The following is an 18642-nucleotide window of genomic DNA, read 5'->3' on the forward strand; positions in this document are numbered from 1 at the left end:
AATAGGATGCCAAAACTGGATAAATGCCCCACAGGATACCTGAGTGTGGAGTCAACCACCGTGCCCTCAGATGGGCTAGCGCGCAAGGTCAGGTGTACTCCCTCTTGCACAGACCCTGGGAGAAGAGAAACTCGCAGGAATCACAGAGAGCGTATTGGTTTCTTTTGAGGTTCCTCTGCAGAGTTCTTAAGGAGTCCTGGTGGTGGTGTGTGTTTTAACCTAGCAAGGTCAGTGGTTCCAACTCAGCAACTGCTCCGTGGGAGAAAGACGAGGCTGTCTGCTCCCATAAAGATTTACAGTCCTGGAAACCCTAAGTAGAAGTTTCACCCTGTCCTATGGGATCACTGCGTCTACTCTGACCTATAGGGTCCCCGACAGTGTCGGGCTTTTTTTTTTTTTTTGCTTTTGAGAGTCCTTGAGAGGGCTGGGGACCCTGCTATATAGCCTTCATTCCTCTCTCCTTCCCGCCTTCCTTTAAAGAATGTGGTTAGGAGTCAGGGGGGGACGAGGGTCCCCTACTACTCTAACAAACATTGGGGGAATCAAGGGGAACTTCCAGCTCTGTAAACGGGTTAGACGCTTAGCTTCGGTCAGTTACGATTTTACAAAGAGAGGCGGGGCCTCCCGCAGAGAAGGCGTGGAAACGCGGAGCCTGCGAATCGCTGATTGGCCAGGACAGATGCCCATCCCTCCTCCCTCCCGCCCCACCTCCGGGTGGCCTCGCGGTGGGGGACCGCCGAGTAGGCTCGCGGTGCCAAACTGGCAGGGGGCGTAACGGGAGGAGGCGGGGCGGGGGGCGTGTCCGGACCTTACCGGGCGCCCTGCGCGTCACGGCCTCCGGCCCCGCCCCCGGGTCCCTACGCGACTTTCTCCTCCTCCTCCCCCGCGTCCTCCTCCAGTTCGAGCAGTTCTTGCTCCACGTTCCACGCCGTGGAGGCAGCCCGTGGCCGCGGCGCACACGCTCGTCCCGCGTGGCCCGTGTGCACGGCGCCTGGCCGCCCCGCGCGCGCGCGCGCCCTCGGGCTCGACGCACGTTCCTGCCCCTCGGCGGCGGCGGCGGGCGAACCGCGCGGGGCTGCACCGTAGCGGCCGCAGAGGGCTGGCCGGCCGGCCATGGAGGCGGATGGGGCCGGCGAGCAGATGCGACCGCTACTCACCCGGGTAACGAGCAGGGTGAGGGCTCGGCGGGGCTCCTCGGCGGGGGGCGGAGGGGTGGCCGCGGGGCGAGGTAGACAAAGGCAGGGGCGCGGCGGGCGGCGCGGCCACCCTCTCGCCGGGCCCTGCGCCCCTCCGCCGGCCGGCCGGCGCGCCTCACCATCCCCTTTGTGTGGTCGCCGGGGGCGCGGGGCGGCGCGGCGGCGCGGAGGCCGCAGTGGGGACGGCCCGCAGCGCGCTCGGCATCCTCGGCCCGGCTCCCCAGCGGGGGCCGCCCGCCGGTGACCCCCCCGGCCCCCCATCCCTCCCTTTCTTTCCGCAGCGCTCGTCTCCCCAAATGCCCGGGCGTCCCCCCGCCGGGGTCCCGGTTCCGGCCGCCCGGGCGCTGGTTGCGATTAGCCCCTGGAGCACCCATCTTTCTTCTCCCTCTCCGGAGGACCGCGGCTCCACCTGTCTTTAGCCCCAGGCAGTGGGGAAGAGCTGCGGGGACTCTTCCCCCACTTCCCCCCCGGTTCGCGGGGTGCTTTGTTCGGTGAGTTCTCCGGCCGCGTGGACGAGCCGCCGCCTGTCGCGGCCAGGGCTTTTCGCGACGAGCAGGCTGCGCCGGGTACGCCGCCTCTGCTGGCCAGAGCCGGGGGAGTCGCCTCGAGCCGCAGGCCAAGTGCCCCGGGTCCTCCCGGCTGCTCTTCCTCCGCAGCAGCCTGGCAGAAAACGCGCTTCCTGGTGACCCTGGCTCTGGCTTCACGGGGCCAGGGGAGCGGTGGCGGGCTCTTCCCAAGGCCAGCGTGCCCATCTGGGACGGTGGATCTGGACGAGTGGCCCGTGCCGCACGCAGGATCGACCTCCTGCTCCCTCGTAGAGTACGCGTGCTGCCCCCACCCACACCCCCCCAACATCTTCCCACGCACACACACACACACACACACATGCGTGCGCGCGCACACACACTCATACACACACACACACACACACACACACGAGAGATTCTCTTCTCCCTCCCTAGTGCGTCACTCAAGGGGGGGATGGAGGTGTTATAAATTTTCCTACTTCGGGTTCTTACTCTGTGACTTAGCAAAGGAGGAAAAGTTGCAGCGAGGGAAACTTTCCAGTCTTCGACAACGCAACAGGAAAATTTGCTTTCCATGTGTTTTCATTCAAGACTTTCCCTTCAACGCCACCTCACCCGACCTCCACCCCCATCTTTTTTTTTTTTTAATTTTAAGATGATTTTAAGGCCCTGGTGAGTAGTCATTCATTATTTCAGTATGTTCACCTGTGAGTTTTCAGAACACATGAGGGGAAGTGAGTCTCCAGACAGAGAAGTTATTTAGCAGTGGTTATTGAGAAGGTCATTCCCAAAGAGGGTAATGGAATCCTGGATACTGGTCCTAGGGAATCTTATGTCATTCTTTGTGTGGCCTTTGAATAAAACTGGGTGTGTTTTTTCCCCTTTATCTTTTTTTGGAATATGCTTTTAGTACCTTATCTGATAGTGTGTATCCAACATTAATGATTTTTGTGGCGTTGAAAGCACCCTAGTTTTCATAAAATTGGGTAGAAACTGATATGCTACTATGATAGGTTCACAAATACTGATTTGCTACTTAACTAGCAGAAGAAGCCTATAAGGCCATGGACTTCTAGAATCATTCATTCATTCCATCATGGTACTAGTACTTGCTTCGAACCCTTGCTCTGTAATACCCAGTAAGACAAAAGCAGCCCTCCTTAGAAGACCTTAACTTTCCAGTGGAAAGATAAATGACAAAGGAATTACCAAACACGTTTGTTGCTAATGGCACGGGAGCACTTTGTGAAGATGAGTCTCGAAAACTTGGCTGCAGTAAACAGAGATCAATAATAGAAATCTGATGCAAGAAGAATTACAAATACATTCTAAAAATAGAGTGGGACCACAGTCGTAGGGAAGACTGACTTTAAATCTGCCAGGGGAGGAGACATTGGCATTGTCAAAGTTACAGTTTCCCTCACTTATTTTTCCCTGGCAAGTGAAACAGTTACACAACAACCATGATTTTTCTCTGACCTCCGAGAAGACTGCTTAGCTAGCCCAGGAAGTGGCATAAAATTAATATTCATATGATGCTTAGGCTTGTGATTATACAAATTAACTGAATAAATTGGTGGCAGCCCATATTACTTTGAAACAGACACCCATCTGTTTAATAATTTAGGGTCTAATGTTTCATTTGCTCCTCAAATTGTTACTGATTTTTCACAATAATTTCCACCGATCATGGTAGAGAGAAAGAAGTCACTCATCTTACAAAATGCTACTTTTGTGTTGCTTTTTTACAAAAACTCATCCCTGTTGGGCATTACTTGGAATTGAAGAGCCAGATTTATGTTCAGCTGTTGGTTAAATCCCCATTTGAGTGAATGATAGACCTTTTTAAAGCAATGTCTGGTTTAACATAATCTGTTTGCCTGTGGAGACGCAGCTCCACGAATTTCTTGTTCACACATATAAGGTCATTCAGTCCCAGTATTTATTACCAATCAGGCAAACGGGGCCGAGCCTTGCTCTCGGTGAGCGTGTTGGCGTGGGAAGTGAACACAGTGGTAGCATTTTCATTCCAGCCGTTCCAGTTAAAACATTCTCATGAATCTTTTCGAGAGATTTTCTTTAAATCGTCATTAGGATAAATGAAAGTTATTAACAACCCTGTATGGATTCAGTATGAAAAGACAAATGTTTCTGTGGGTTAGTAAGCATAAAGAAAGGGAAAAAGGCTTTGGGGGTGGGGTGGGGGGGTAGAATCTGATTAGTTATTTTATTTGGAAAGGTTTTAGTGCAGTGAAACGAAATTTTAGAGCATTAATGTATTATAAAAAGGGACACGGAGATCATTGGCATGATGAGAGATTTCCGAATTCAAGTGGAATGGACAGTTTCACATGATGCCATTTCAGTAGTGATTTACTTCAGTGACTGTCACCGTCACTGCATGAGAAATACTGGCCATTTACAGGAGTTTACTTTAGTGCCGCCATCTTCAGGGAGAAGCCCTTTCCCCTCCCGCTTTCACCTCCACTGGCCGAATCTCTCCCCATTTTCCTTTTGAGCCAGACCCAGCAGCTATGGTTGCTTGCAGGGCTTCTCCTTGAGCTTTTTCTCTGGAAACTTCCTACCTCCTTGGGTTACAGTTTCAGCGGCCCTCCTTTCCGCCAGTACTTGGTCAAAGAGGGGAAGAAACTTTCTAAGAGCCTGTCTGTCCTGATGCTTGGGTCGCTTGGGTCGCCTGCTTCAAGGAGAGACCCACACCTGGGCCGGGAGACACTTGATTTTTGAGAGTTCTAGAGACATGTCATCTCTGGAAATATTACCAGGATTTCAGTAACTTTTTTGATTCTTGCTAACTTTGGGACCCCGTCCATGGGGTTGTGATAAAGGGAGAGACAGCAAATCTGTGAAATAGAGGTACAGTTGAATTGATTGTAAAATTGTGTTTTCTTGTCACGGAGACGGGCGAGTTTACCCCAGAGAAAGCATAGGGTATGAACATTAGAATTCTGTTGCACTAGACTGCTGTCCTTGAGTTAAGTGCAAACCGAAAGCCCTAGTAACCTGGTGATGGAGGAACCTACTGTGTTTTTTTTAGTGGTATGTGGCGAGCTGAGCAATATATTCTAAAATTTTGGTAGCGAAACTTGTTAACATCCTGTAATGGGTGGTTTTTCTTCCTCTTCCCCTCCCCCTCCCCTTCTTTCTTACTGTCAGAGAACCACAAATGTGATCTTAAAGTGGATAGACCGAGCCTGCAACAGACAAAACAGATCATTTTTGTAAAGAAGCATCCAGGTGTAGTTCCAGTTACTGTTTAGGCTCATCTGAGATCAGGGTGGCTTTTGATTTACAGTATAGCTTCATCTTACTGCCTATGGATACGTCTACAGGCATCGCTTTTCATCCTTACACTGTTTTCAGCTTTACAATAGCCTGTGTCAGTAATGACAGTCAGTGGGCTGGGGAGAGATGTGGAAGTGTGGCCAGCCCCCTTTTGAATGAGACTTTTGATCCCTAGTCTAAGCAGGTGGAGAAAGATGAGGCTTCCTGTCCCCGTGAAGAGTTACAGTCTCAGAATCCCACAGGGGCAGTTCTAACCTGTCCTTTAGTCTTGCTATGAGTCGACATTTGATGGCCGTGAGTTTGGGGGTCAAAACAGGAAGTGTCACTCTTTAGTTTACAAAGGAATTTGTCTCTGTTTCCGTTGAGCAACTTGGGAAAACTTTGGGGAGTATTGTGATACTGATAGTCCTTAAGACATTTGTGGCTGGCATGGTTTTATGAGAGGGGCTGGCAGTGCAGAGGGCTAGCAGACTAGAGGAGTGATAGATTGCTTTCCCTGGACTAGTCATTTTTAAAAGTCTTCTCTGTGTTGAGACTTCCATGTGTCCCCTCCCTTGGGTATTGGGTTTCAGAAGGTGACATGAGAATGAGGGAGATTGACATTTCATCTGGAGCGAATCTGCTCGTGCAGATTTCAAATTTCTTCCAAAAGATTATTTCAAAACATCAATTAATCAAATCAATCATATATGTTTTTTTATTTAAAGATGATTTTATTGGGGGTTCTTACAGGTCTTATAACAATCTATACATCAGTTGTATCAAGCATTTTGTACATATGTGGCCATCATTATTTTTTATTTTTTGGCCATTTACTTTCTGTTGAGCCTTTGTTATCAGCTCCTCTTAAAAATTTGTTTTTTTTTAATGTGAGTCATTGTTTGGATTTTATTCAGTTCATCTGCAGTTTAATTTTAATTTTGGGTGGGGGAGGTTAGGTGGTGGGGGTCACAGTATTACAGTGAAGGTAAAACATGGGCCCTTTCATTGCCCAAATAGAAAAGGTGTTTTAATGTTTTTGGGTTTTTTTTTTGCGTCCCTGGGTGGACCCGAAGGTGTTTTAATGTTTTAAAAGATTCCTTGTGTATTTTTTTTGCTTTTGTAGGAAATCTTATGTGGGCCGGTGTCACTTGGCTCTCACTGTAACATCTCTCGGGGCTCTGGGATTGTATTGCTTCTTTCCTCAGATTGCCCAGAGTCTGGAGTAGCTGTTGAATTGCGTATCATGATCTGATTCGAAACTTGAGAAGTAGATATGTCATTGAAAATGATTCACACTTAGAAGATACCTATATTCAGTTTTATAATCGAAAGGAGTATTGAATGGTTTCTCAAAAGAGTATGATGAGAGAAATGAAAACATTATCTTTCTCTCCTTCTGTATAGTTTTGATTTTAATATTTTGTGTTCAGTTTGTGTACTTTTGCAGTCGGATGTTTTCAGCTCAATAGTCTTTCTCCAGAAAAGAGGGACAACACAGAAGTATCTTACTTTAGAAACTGTGATACGACCCAGAAAAGTAGGAGTCAGGTAAATGTACGTGTACTAGACTCTTCCCATTGAGTTCCATGTGGGTACTGCAGATGTGTCTCCTAAAAATAGCCCCTTAAGACATCGTTATTGGCTTGGAGTTGGAGGTGGAAGCAGCTAAATGGTCAGAGGATTCCTTCAGAGGCTAAGAGTAAGTGCTACGTACATAACTTGACCTTGCATTAAGTATCAAAACTAACGTAGAGTTAAGTATCTGAGATTATTTGTAAAGATGGCATTCTGAGGACCAAAGAAGGGATGCCCTACCCAAGACACGGCATTTTCAGTTGCCTCATAGGCATTGAAAACCGGCCGGTGGATAACGGAGATTGAAGAAGAGTTGATGCCTCTGAGTTGTACCGACGAAGAACACTGAGCGTCCATCGATGGACGGCCAGAGCAGACAAAGGTGCCTCAGGAGAAGTGTAGCCACAATACCCCTTAGAAGCCAGGATGGTGAGACTTGGTTTCATGTACTTTGGACATGTCGGGAGGGAAAAGGATATCATATGTGGTAAAGTAGAAGAGGAGCTAGCAAACAAACAAAAACCAGGGAAGACCCTTGAAAGATAGGTCTTGAACAGTGACTGTAGCAATAGGCTCAAACATGGCAGCAGTTAAGACAGCATGGGACCAGGCAGGTGGCTGTGTTCTGTTGTACATAAGGTTGACACAAGCCAGAATTGACTTGGTGGCACCTAAGAACGCCATCAACGTGCCATTGTAGTTAAGGGTCTTGAGCAACCTTGGATTTTGGTATCTGATGGGCATCTCAATGGGCATCGTAGAACCAAACCTGAGGATTCCAAATGAAGACTGATCTATACCAAGAAGCCATCCTTAAACTGTTTCCGTGTGTGTGTGCGTGCGTGTGTGTGTAGGGGGAGTTGGGGGGGGCAAGTTTTGTCAGGGAAGTGTGGAAACTAGGGACTGCTTTTGTATGAATTACAAAACGCACCTACCCATGGGCAGATGCAAACCTTAGCACAAGGTGTGGTGAGTAGAATCTGGTTTGGCCTTCAGTCTTCTGGCTGCATGCAGCCTCTGGATAGCCGTAAGGCAATGTGGTCCTGGGATGCATCACCTTTTTCACCTTGGTACCTCTTCTCTCATAATCAAGGAACCCTAGCGGTGCTGTAGGGTAAGGGTTATTCTGTTAACCTTAAGGTTGGCAGTTCAAACCTGGTGGCTTTACTGAGGAAGATAAGGCTATTTGTTGCTCAGAACAGAAGCTCATTTCTCATCTGCTTCAGCAGGGTAGACTGCAGGGCGAGGCTCTTTGTGTCACTAGCCCCAGGAGATCTTGATGCCTGTTTTGGCCGTACCCCTCTGGTATCTGGCTGCTCTCTGCCATTCCCCCCTGTTCAGTGTGTGCTATTAGAAGGAGGAAATGGACAGTTACTATTATTTTTAAGAACAACTGGCTCCTCCTTGGCCATGAGACTAGTAGAACTCAAAGGGTCTTGACTTTAATTACTGCATGTTTTCATCAAAGCTGCTGTAGATCAGAAGCATCAAAGAAGCTGCAGATCAGACGTGGAGAAACATGGACAGAATTTCAAATGTTCGTGGAAGCAGACTTTCTGGGTCCATTGAAGTTGGCCAAACCTTCAGAGAACTATTGCCCTGAGATGATTTTTAAACTTAAAACCAAAATACCCTCTTTAAGCCACTTAGCAGTTGAGCTTAATTAGCAAAGGATGTGTGTTTGTGTTTGCCTGCAGGATCACGTGGGCATCAGCAACTAGAAAGGTTAGATGGGATCCTTTGGAGGCAGTAAGTATATGCTCGTGGGGGAGGAGTACTTCAGACAAGGATGGTGAGAAAGGTTGTACATCTTGAAGAATTTAATCAGTATCACTGAATTGTACATGTAGGAATTGTTGAATTGAAATGTTTGGCTGTTTTTATTTTCAACAACAATAAATTTATACATTTTTTTAAACCTTAAGGATGTTCCTTTTGTCTTTTTATTCTTACCTCTGCTGAAGGTCCATGTTTTTTGTGTTTTTCGAAAAGTTATGGGAGTGGAAATGACTGTGGCAGAATTGCCAGGATGGCTGTGTGCCCTTCACATTGTTTTCCTGGTTTTGCTCGAGGACGCTATGTTTCCCTTATGGGAGCGTTGGTGAGTCAATGGTAGAATTCTCACCTTCCCTGTGGAAGACCTGACTTCTTGCTAGTGCACCTCTAAATAACTACCACTTGGTTTTGTCTGTAGTATGTGTGTGGTGTGTGTGTGTCTAAGAGATTTCAGCAGAGGTTCCGGTCTAAGACTAGGAAGAAAGACCTGGCAATCTACTTCTGCACATCAGCCAATGAAAATCCTATGTACCATGGGCGACTAAGTCCACAGCTGATCATGGGCATAGCCCAGGGCCACACAATATTTTGTTCTCTTGTGTGTGAGGTTCCCATTCATAAGGGGCTGACGGTCCAGTAGCTAACAACATAACACGTTTTTTTTGGGAATTGCGCAATAAAATGGCACCATGGAAGATCTTGTAGCTTTTGATTCCACATGTCTTTATACGTAGTCTGTGTAAAATGTAAGGCTATAGCAATGGCCTTAAAATTTCTATCCACAGAATTGTAACTTTCACTGTCATATATTTCCATCTTAGCAATTTCATTCACAAAAGTTTCAGTTAAAAAGACTCTTTAAAAAGTAGTTGAACACACAGGGAATCCAGGAGAGATGATCCCTTCAGGACCAGTCCTGAGAGTAGTGATACGGGGAGGGTGGAGGGAAGGTGGGGTAGAAAGGGGGAACCAATTAGAAGGATCTACATATAACCTCCTCCCTGCGGGACAGACCACAAAAAAGTGGGTGAAGGGGGATATCGGACAGTGTAAGATATGACAAAATTAAAATTTATAAATTACCAAGGGTTCATGAGGAAGGGGGGACCGGGGAGAGAGGGGGAAAATGAGGGCCTGATACCAAGGGCTCAAGTAGAAAGCAAATGTTTTGAGAATGATGAGAGCAACAAATGTACAAATGTGCTTGACACACAATGGATGTGTATATAGTTAGGGATAAGAGTAGTATGAACCCCCAATAAAATGATTGAAAAAAAAAGAATTACTGTAATCCAAATGAAGGCTGAGAATGATAGTGGGACACGAGGAAAGTACAAGGAAATGGAGGAAAGAGCTAGGAGGCACAGGGCATTTATAGAGGTCTAAATAAAGGCATGTACATATGTAAATATATTTACATATGAGGATGGGGAAAAATTTATGGCCATGTATTTATAGGTTTAGTATTAAGGTAGCAGATGGACATTGGGCCTCTACTCAAGTACTCCCTCAATGCAAGAATATTTTGTTCCATTAAACTGGCATTCTATGATGCCCACCTTCTTGACACAACTGCTGAAGACAAACAGGGTGGGTGAACAAGCAAATGTGGTGAAGAAAGCTGATGGTGCCCGGCTATCAAAAGAGATCATGTCTGGGGTCTTAAAGGCTTGAAGGTAAGCAAGTGGCCATCTACCTCGGAAGCAACAAAGCCCACATGGAAGAAGCACACCAGCCTGTGCGATCACGAGGTGTCGAAGGGATCAGGTATCTGGCATCAAAGAACAAAAAATCATATCATTGTGAATGAGGGGGAGTGCAGAGTGGGGACCCAAAGCCCATCTGGGAGCAACTGGACATCCTCTTACTGAAGGGTTGTGGGGAGGAGACGAGCCAGTCAGGGTGCAGTATAGCAAGGATGAAACACAACTTTCCACTGGTTCCTAATGCTTCCTCCTCACCCACTATCATGATCCCAATTCTACCTTACAAATCTGGCTAGACCGGAGAATGTACACTGGTACAGATAGGAACTGGAAACACTGGGAATCAAGGAGGGATGATCCCTTTAGGACCGACCAGAGGTGAGGGTGGTGATACTGGGAGGGTGGGGTAGAGAAGGGGAATGGATTACAAGGTTCTACATACAACCTCCTCTCTGGGGGATGGACAACAGAAAAGTGGGTGAAGGGATATATCAGACAGTGTAAGATATGACAAAATAATTTATGAATTATCAAGGGTTCATGAGGGAGTGGAGAGCGGGGATGGAGGGGAAAAATGAGCTGATGCCAGGGGCTTACATGGAGAGCAAATATTTTGAGAACGATGAGGGTAACAAATGTACAAATGTGTTTTTATACAATTGATGTATGTATGGATTGTGATAAGAGCTGCATGAGCCCTCAAATTGATTTTAAAAAGCTGCACAAAAAAAAGTTTTAAAAAAAGTAGTTGAAGACTAAAGAAATCCATTTAACCAAAATTTTTGAAGTTAATAGTTTGGAAAAAATAATTTGTTCCTGAGAAATTATTTTGTATGTATGCTTGAGATGCTTGAGTATGAGCCTCCTGGATATTCTGATGGTATAGTGCCTCAAATGAAACAGTGTGACCCCAGGGAAAGCTCTGTCACACCAGTTCTTCAAGCTGAGCCCTGCGTGGGTGAATGTTACTTTTCTTTTTTACATGGTTGCAAATCTGTAATCTAGAATTGAAGGTTTTATGCTTAACTTGTTAGAGAAAGCCTGCTGTGAGCCATGGATTTTTATTACGTATCTCATTTGACTTATCTTCTGTTAGAGTTGTGAATTCAGAGATGGTCAGGTTTTCTAAAAGAGGTCTACTTGTAACTAGTAAGAGGATCGGCTACTGGACTGCTGGTGGCGCCCCCCCCCCCACTGTCCATTTCTTAATAGTCTCAAGTAAACAGAGATACCAGTCTATCAGTACTGTTTAAAATTAATTATAATTGATTGTTTTACTTTTGTGATAAGATACTTGGAAACTATGTGCTTCAGACTTCCAAGTTTGATGCAGTTGTTTGGAAATGAAGTACTTTAGTGAAATTTATACCTACATATGAGGTCATTGCTATAGCTTTAGCTAGGTCTGTTCCAGGTTTTGAGACATTGTAAACATTCAATAAATGACTAATCTGAGAAGATTTGAAGTTGAATGTACTCCTAGTTGTTTTATCATTAATCACTGTAATACATTGTAGTTTGTGTTTGTGATACCTTTTAAAGAAAAGACTCTTACTTTGCTTGATGTGATGGCCAGTAAAAAATAATCCTTCTTAGTTCTTTTGGTGAGGGGATATTAACGGCACTGGATGGTATTTGATCCAAAATGAAGACTAGTTATCTTTAGTTTGTACTTTTGTTCGGAACCTGGAGTAGTCTTTTAGGCAAATGAGTATTAGATAACATGAGAATGAAAACTTGATTTCTGTACCATTGTATACTTTTGCTTTATGAGAATCAGTGACTTTTGATTCACGTGAATATAATAGTACCTATCAGTGACAAAGGGAGGGAGTCCTGGTGTGGTGTAGTGGGTTACAAGTTGGACTGCAATCCACCAGGTCAACCGTTCAAGACTACCCCTGCTCCAAAGGCGAAAGGATGAAGCTTTCTGTTCCTGATGTCAATTCCCTGCCCATTCAGGTCGCTATGAGTTGGAATCAACTTGAGTCCAGTGTTTGGCTTTTGAGTTTGGGGTAGGTCTGGTTTAAGTGCGCAAGCTGTTATGTTCATCTGCTTTTAGTTGGTGGATTTTGAAGATTGTGGGTTCTCCTCATCACTGGACTCTGCCATGTTAATATCCCATTCCACGGTGTTTATGCAGGTGCTGTAACCAGCTAGTGCACTAACTGCGTAGCGTTTTTTTCTTAATACTTGATACTTATTTGTTGTATTGTGCATGATTGTTTCCAACTGAATCCATTACCCATTTTTGTACATTCCATTACCAGTATCCTCAGGGTAAGGTTCTGTTAAGCTCTGCTTTGTATCTGAGCTAGTTGGCCTTACTGTTTAGAAGAATCATTTGTTCAGATTAAAGCTGGACTTTGTCCGGCCTTTCATTGTATTTTGTTAAGCTGATGTCATTTCGTAATAAGGCTTTTAGTTAATAGTCACCAGCTCCAAACCTCATTTTTCAAATAAGGTAAGATTTGGAAGTGACTTAGCAGACTCTAGTGTCTAAACAAGTACATGGTTGGGTCTCCGATCCCTATTGGCTACCTTGTGACCTTGGCCAGCAGACAGCTCGCAATTTCGGTTTTCTTAATTGTAAAGTTGAAACGATTATGACTGTACAATTTGTCTCCAGGTTCAGTGAAGAAAACGTGTGGTCCTTGTTAGCTGCTGTTGAGATGATTCTAACTCGGGGCAGCACCATGTGTGCTGGGTCGAATCACTGCATGAGGGTTTAAAGGCTGTGGCTTTTGAGAACCAGATGGTTCAGCCTATCCTTTGAGGCTCCTCTGGGTGGATTCAAACTCCCAACCTGTCAACGAGTAGTCAAGCACTTAACTGTACAAATATAAAATGCCAATGTGCGCTGGGAAATCATTAATCACCATCTTGTGATGCTCACTTCAGCAGCACATACACTAAAAATCACCGTCTTGTGTTTTTATGAGGTTTCCTCCGTAACAATTCTATTAGAGTTAGTATACACACTAGTAGAGAAAATATATAGAAGAAAGAAAATCTGGACTGTCCTGAAGCTCTGGGTAGCTCCTTCGTAATGGAGGCTGTAGTTGTGCATTTCCTAAACATCAGCATTTGAAGACTATAATTATACTTTGACATAATGTTTGAAGATGAAAGTATAATGTAATCCTGTTGCCATAACTTAATCTCTGGCGGAATATTTAAAAGGTCTTGTGTCTCTTAAAAGTAGAGACTAGCTATAGACTATTGTGTATTTTCCCCCTCTTCCTTTTGATCTGACCTTTTTTAAAAGAAAATTCTTTATTGTCAATCGGGGAGGGGGTTATATTTCAGACCATCAATTCTGTATCCAACAGTTTAAATCGCTCATCAAACTGCACCCCCACACCCACCCGCTGTATTCTGCCCCACCTCTTCCCCTGATCTCTTCCGTTGTGCCCCTTCATCTTCCCTTTTCCCCAATCACCATCTGCCGGCCCTCTAGTCTGCTGCTCTGACTCTCTCTCTTGCCCTCCCTCCCTTGGTCACATCCAAAGCCTCTTCTCTTTGATAGACAGGTTGTCTTGGTTTTTATCCCTGCAGTGCTGCTCTCATACAATATTTGTCATTTTGGTGATTGGCTAACTCAGCACAGTGATCTCCAGGTCCATCGGTGTCACAAGTACTTCGTGGTTTCTGCAGTGTTTCTCAGCGAGGCACGGTATTCTCATGCACTAGAAGTTCTTTATCCATTCTTCTAGTGATGGGCTGTCTCCATTTTCTTACTTTCGGGATCAGTGCTTCAGAAAACATGGGAGTGCATACGTCTGTTCCTGCTATGGCTCTTCTGTAGGGTTTACACCCAGTAGAAGGGTTGCTACATCTTTCCACCCTGTCGTATATGTTTACAGACCTACCAGCAGCAAATCTTTCCTCACCCTCTCCAGCATTTGTTGTGCTTTTAATGGGGCTGTCACTCTCAGTGTAAGGTGGTATCTCATCGTTGTTTTGATTCGCATCTCCCAGCAGCTAGTGATCATGAGCATTTTCTCTTGTTTGTTAGCCATTTGGATGTCGTTTTAGATGAACTGACTATTCTTAGTCCTGTGCCCACTTCTTAATTGGACGATTTGTCTTTTCTTTAATGAGATATTACAGTTTTCTATAGAGTTTAGAGATTAATCCCTTGTCAGTTATGTTATTGCCAAATATTTTCCCCCCAGTCTGTGGGTTCTCTTTTTCCTCTTAGGCGAAATATTTTGATGCACATAAATACTTTCAGTAGGTCCCAGTCATCTATCCTGTTTTTCTACTGTCTGTGTTTTCTGTATCATATATGATCATATGTCCATGATCTTCCCTGGGGCCCTTAAGTTTGTCCCGATATTCTCATTGATGGTCTGGATTTACATTCATGTCTCCGGCCCACTGTGAGCACACTGGATGAGACATGGGTCCTGTTTCATTCTTCTGCAGTTGAAGATTCAATTTTGCCAGCACCATTTGTTGAAGAGGCTGTCTCTTTCCAATTTAATCTTTTTTTAAAATCTTAACCTTATTTTAACTATTGTTAACTGAATTTCTTATCTTCCTTTAAATATGTTATAGTTAATAAATGAGAATACAGTAACTAAATTCACAGTGAGGGTCTTTTGTTATCTCTGAAACATACACTTAGTAATGCCAGTTTTAACTCTTAAAAAATTACAATTTTCTTAAGAACTTTTTTTTGTGTGTGGAAATAGGTGGGAGGTTAAGACCACATTGCTCCGTTATGGGGGATTGATGTGTTTATAAGAGTTTACTAGATAGATGCATTAATTAAGAGTACATACAGCTGTATGTGTTTATATGTACTTTTTGCGCTTATAGTAAACGTTTAGATGAACATGAGGTTCATATTTAACAATTTCTGCACAAACTATTTCACGAGTTGACACTTTTCCCAGTGTGTGAACATTCTTAGTGATTCTCTTCCGATTGTTTCATTTCTAGCCCTCTAGTTTCCCTGCCTCCTCACCTTCTCATCTCTGCTTTAGAGAGAATAATCCTTGACCATTTAGCCTCCTGTAAAGGAGTTAGCTGAACTTCATTCGATGTGCTGGTACTGGGTCTTTCAGAGGCTTGCATAAAGTAATTTGCAGGCATTGCAGTAAACAATAGTGTTTAGTACAGTTCTGGGCAGACTAGACCTGACTTAGTTCCTGATTGTTACAGTGTCTAAGGCATGATGATGCTAAATTATACTTCTTAAAGGGTTCATAGCTGCATCTGAAATGGAAGCATCATTTTGGGGGGACAGCATAAGTTGCCATGTGCAGTAACACTTTTAGACGCTGGCAGCTCTGTAAGGCCGACACCTGTCAGAGAAGGAAGGCGCAGACATTTCCTACTAGAATTCTCAGTAGCCAAGTGACAGCACCGGACCTTGTTCTTGGTGGGAAATTTATAAGCCTGGAGTACAAAGTGGCTCATCGCACGCAGGTATTCCTGAAATGTGTACACTAAAGTGCTAAGCCCACTGCCACCAAGTAGATTCCGACTCATTGGCCCCATAAGACAGAACAGAACGACACCTTAGCATTTCCAAGACTACATCTTGAGCGACTAGTTAGTGTCCGCTTTCTCTTAAGGAGTGCTAGTGGATTTGAACCACTGACCTTGTTAGCAGCCCAGTGCTTAATCCGGTGCACCAGCAGGACTCTTGGATAAAGGGACAGTCTTCTGGATTTTGTTTTACGTGTCCATATGCATACATAAGGAGCCCTAGTGGTGGAGTGACCGCGCGTTGGGCTGCTGACCACCAGGGCAGCAGTTCGGACCCACCTCCACTCCGTTGGGGAAGGATGAAGTTTTCTGCTTCCATAAGGAGTTACAGTTTTGAAAGCCCACAGGGACAGTTCTACGTTGACCTATAGGGTCTTTGTGAGTTGGAACCTCCTCTCTGACGGTGAATTTTATCCATACCTGAGAATGCCAGACAGACTCATTGTACATACACTCATGCTGTTGTGTGTTGCATTCATTCCAACAGTTGTGTGTGTCCCATCTCCGCCCCCATGCCCGCCCTCCCACCCTGCCATGTGTAGCTAGTGAACAGCATTGTTAGGCTTTGAATTCAAACAATCTGGCTCTAGAACCTATCCTTATTAAAGTAATGCTTCAGTTCTAACTGGCTGACAAATTGTATTCTCTGTGTAGAGTTAGTTTTTAGAAGCATCTAGACCTAATTTTGTACTAATAAAGTTTGTTGGGATAATTTCCTACATTAGGCCATTGATTTGGAAGCCTTTTCTGAAATGTATGTAAATTATTCTAATTGCTGAACAATCTTTTTTTACATTATCTAAACAAGATTTTATTTCTTCCATAACCTTTTATTTGAAGGTTGGTATTTATTTCCCAAGTGAGAGAGCCATTCCTAGCTCTACCTTATATCTGTGAAAAATATTATAAGATCTCACTTTTTTGTAGTTTCCACTCGTATGCTCTTTATCCATCTAAATTCTTTTAAAAAATTACTATTATGTTCATGGCTTTTTTGGGGGGGGGAAAGAAGCGATAACTCAATTAATTAAGTCTTGAGCTTTCATGTTTAACTTGATGACCTTCTAGTTTCCCCCTCTCTTGCCTTCTGTAAGCATGTTGTGTGCCCACGTCTCTTGAAACTCCTATGGACCATACTACGTATGCCATGACTCATGCGACACAGTACAACTGCCCCGTAGGGTTTCTCTTAGGCCGAAGTGTTTATCGGAGCAGATTGCTAGGTCTTTTCTCCCTTGGGATAGTAGACCTTTCACTTAGTTGAACACCTCCCCATTGTACCACCTAGGTTCCTTTCTTCCTTTCTGTAAGCATTACCCTGTGTACCCCCCTCCTCCTCCTCTGCCCCTGCCCCCCTAAGCCTTCCCACTTATAGTCATCCTGTAAGCGGAGTGTATTATTTCATGGAGGCATCTCTTTGTTAGTCACCAAAAACGTATCTCCTCTCAGAGAACACATGGGAAAACTTGAGAAACTTGGAAGAATGCTAGGTATATCTGATTCTCAAAAACTCGTGAGACGCTGGAAGTGGTGGAATCAAGTTCGTTCAATGAAAGGAAAGTTTTAAGAAGTATTCTATCCTGCATGCGGGGAATTGCCTTCTGAAGCAGTTTCTACTGGAAAGATAAACTCGATTTTGAATCTTTAAAAAGAACTAGTAATACTCAACTGCCATAGCAAGCAGTCCAACTTGTAGCCATCTTGTGGCTTTCTGAGACTGTCACTTTGTACGGAAGCAGAAAGCCTCCGCTGTCACTGGTGTTCTCAAACCGCTGACCTTGTGGATTGCAGTCCACCGCGTAACCACTGTACCACCAGCCCTCCCAACAAATGGCAGACGGCGACCACGATTTGTCGCAGCTGTAAAGACGTTCTAGTTAACCTACGTAATAACAATGGCAAAGTATTTCATAACTGACAATTGGTTGTTGGTTGCTTTATCTCAGTAAGTAAAGACAAAAGGAACTGTGGGAAGTGTTCAAGGCCGGCGGGGTTCTTTGGGTTGCATGGAATTAAGAAGCCCATTGGGATTTGAGAAGTCACAGCTGCAAACATCTGTTAGTGGCAAACAGGGAAAGTGTGAAGTAGGATCACTGTAAAGTGTGAAGCATGGGAAGCTAGGGAGCATCACAGTGGCAATCGGTCCATATCCTAGGCCTTAGCGAGCTGAACTACATTGGCCTTGGCCATTTAGAGTCACCACCTGGCCTATGCCGGGAACTGCAAGTGAACGCGGAACGGTGGTGTGTTTCAGTGCAGTCAGAGGTGGGCTAACAGTCATGCCTGCCAGGCAGACCAGCGAGTATGGCTGTCATTCAAATTACACACCGAAAATGCCAACGGTGGTGGAATCGAGGAGCTTTGTGACCTGCTGCAGTCTGAACTTGGTTAAGTATGGAATTGAGCTGTATTGATAATTAACCGGTGACTGGAATGTGAGCACTGGAAACAAACAAACAAAACGAGTCTGTCGATGGAACAGGTAGCCTTTGTGACAGAGTTGACACCAGAGATTGCATGGTAGAATTGTGTAAAACCAACCACTTCTTCAGAAACTGGCGCCCCTCCTCCCGCACCCCCAAACAACAGTCTTCGACTTCACACGTGGGCCTCAGAGGGTGGATTCCACAGGAGAGAGACCACGGAGAGCTCAGTTCCATCAGCCAAGACAAAGCGAGCGGACAACTGTCAGACCCTCACTGACACATGTGCACAATCAGGTTGAAATTGAATGTAACCCAAGAAAATGCATGCTTTTCACATGAATATGGAGGGTTCTCCTGTGACTCAGGAAAAGCGAGCAGAGCTTCCAAAAACAGAAGAAAGATGGCTTCAGAGAACAGCCGCCTGCAGGCTTCATTTTTCTCACCTGTCACGTGCTTCTGAGGTGCCCCACGCTCAAGGGCTGTGAAGACGACGTCTGTTGGGCAGATGAAGTAAGTGCGTCCCGGTGGAATGCTCACAGGGACAAGGGATACGAAGTGTCGAGGGTGTTGGGTTGGTCTGGGTGAGTCCATGCAGACACGCACCGCATTTTACCAGCCCCTCTGGATGTGAAAGCGGACGGGAAGAAGG

General features: G+C 45.1%; 1 protein-coding gene across 10 annotated transcripts in view; it reads left to right on the forward strand.

Moving 5' to 3' along the window:
- Positions 1 to 903: 903 nt before the first annotated feature.
- Positions 904 to 18642, forward strand: part of SLC4A7 (solute carrier family 4 member 7) — a 114681-nt gene continuing 96942 nt past the window's right edge. For 4 of the 10 annotated variants that reach the window (XM_075547131.1, XM_075547135.1, XM_075547132.1 and 1 more), the window contains exon 1: positions 906 to 1173. In XM_075547131.1, the coding sequence (XP_075403246.1) occupies positions 1114 to 1173 (60 nt within the window). In that variant the 5' untranslated portion in view covers positions 906 to 1113. Of the gene's footprint in view, positions 1174 to 18642 lie in introns of all 10 variants that reach the window. The other 6 variants (XM_075547125.1, XM_075547127.1, XM_075547129.1 and 3 more) reach the window with 4 other exon arrangements.

The sequence above is a fragment of the Tenrec ecaudatus genome, chromosome 4, assembly GCF_050624435.1.
Source record: "Tenrec ecaudatus isolate mTenEca1 chromosome 4, mTenEca1.hap1, whole genome shotgun sequence".
In the NCBI taxonomy this organism is placed as follows: domain Eukaryota; kingdom Metazoa; phylum Chordata; class Mammalia; order Afrosoricida; family Tenrecidae; genus Tenrec; species Tenrec ecaudatus.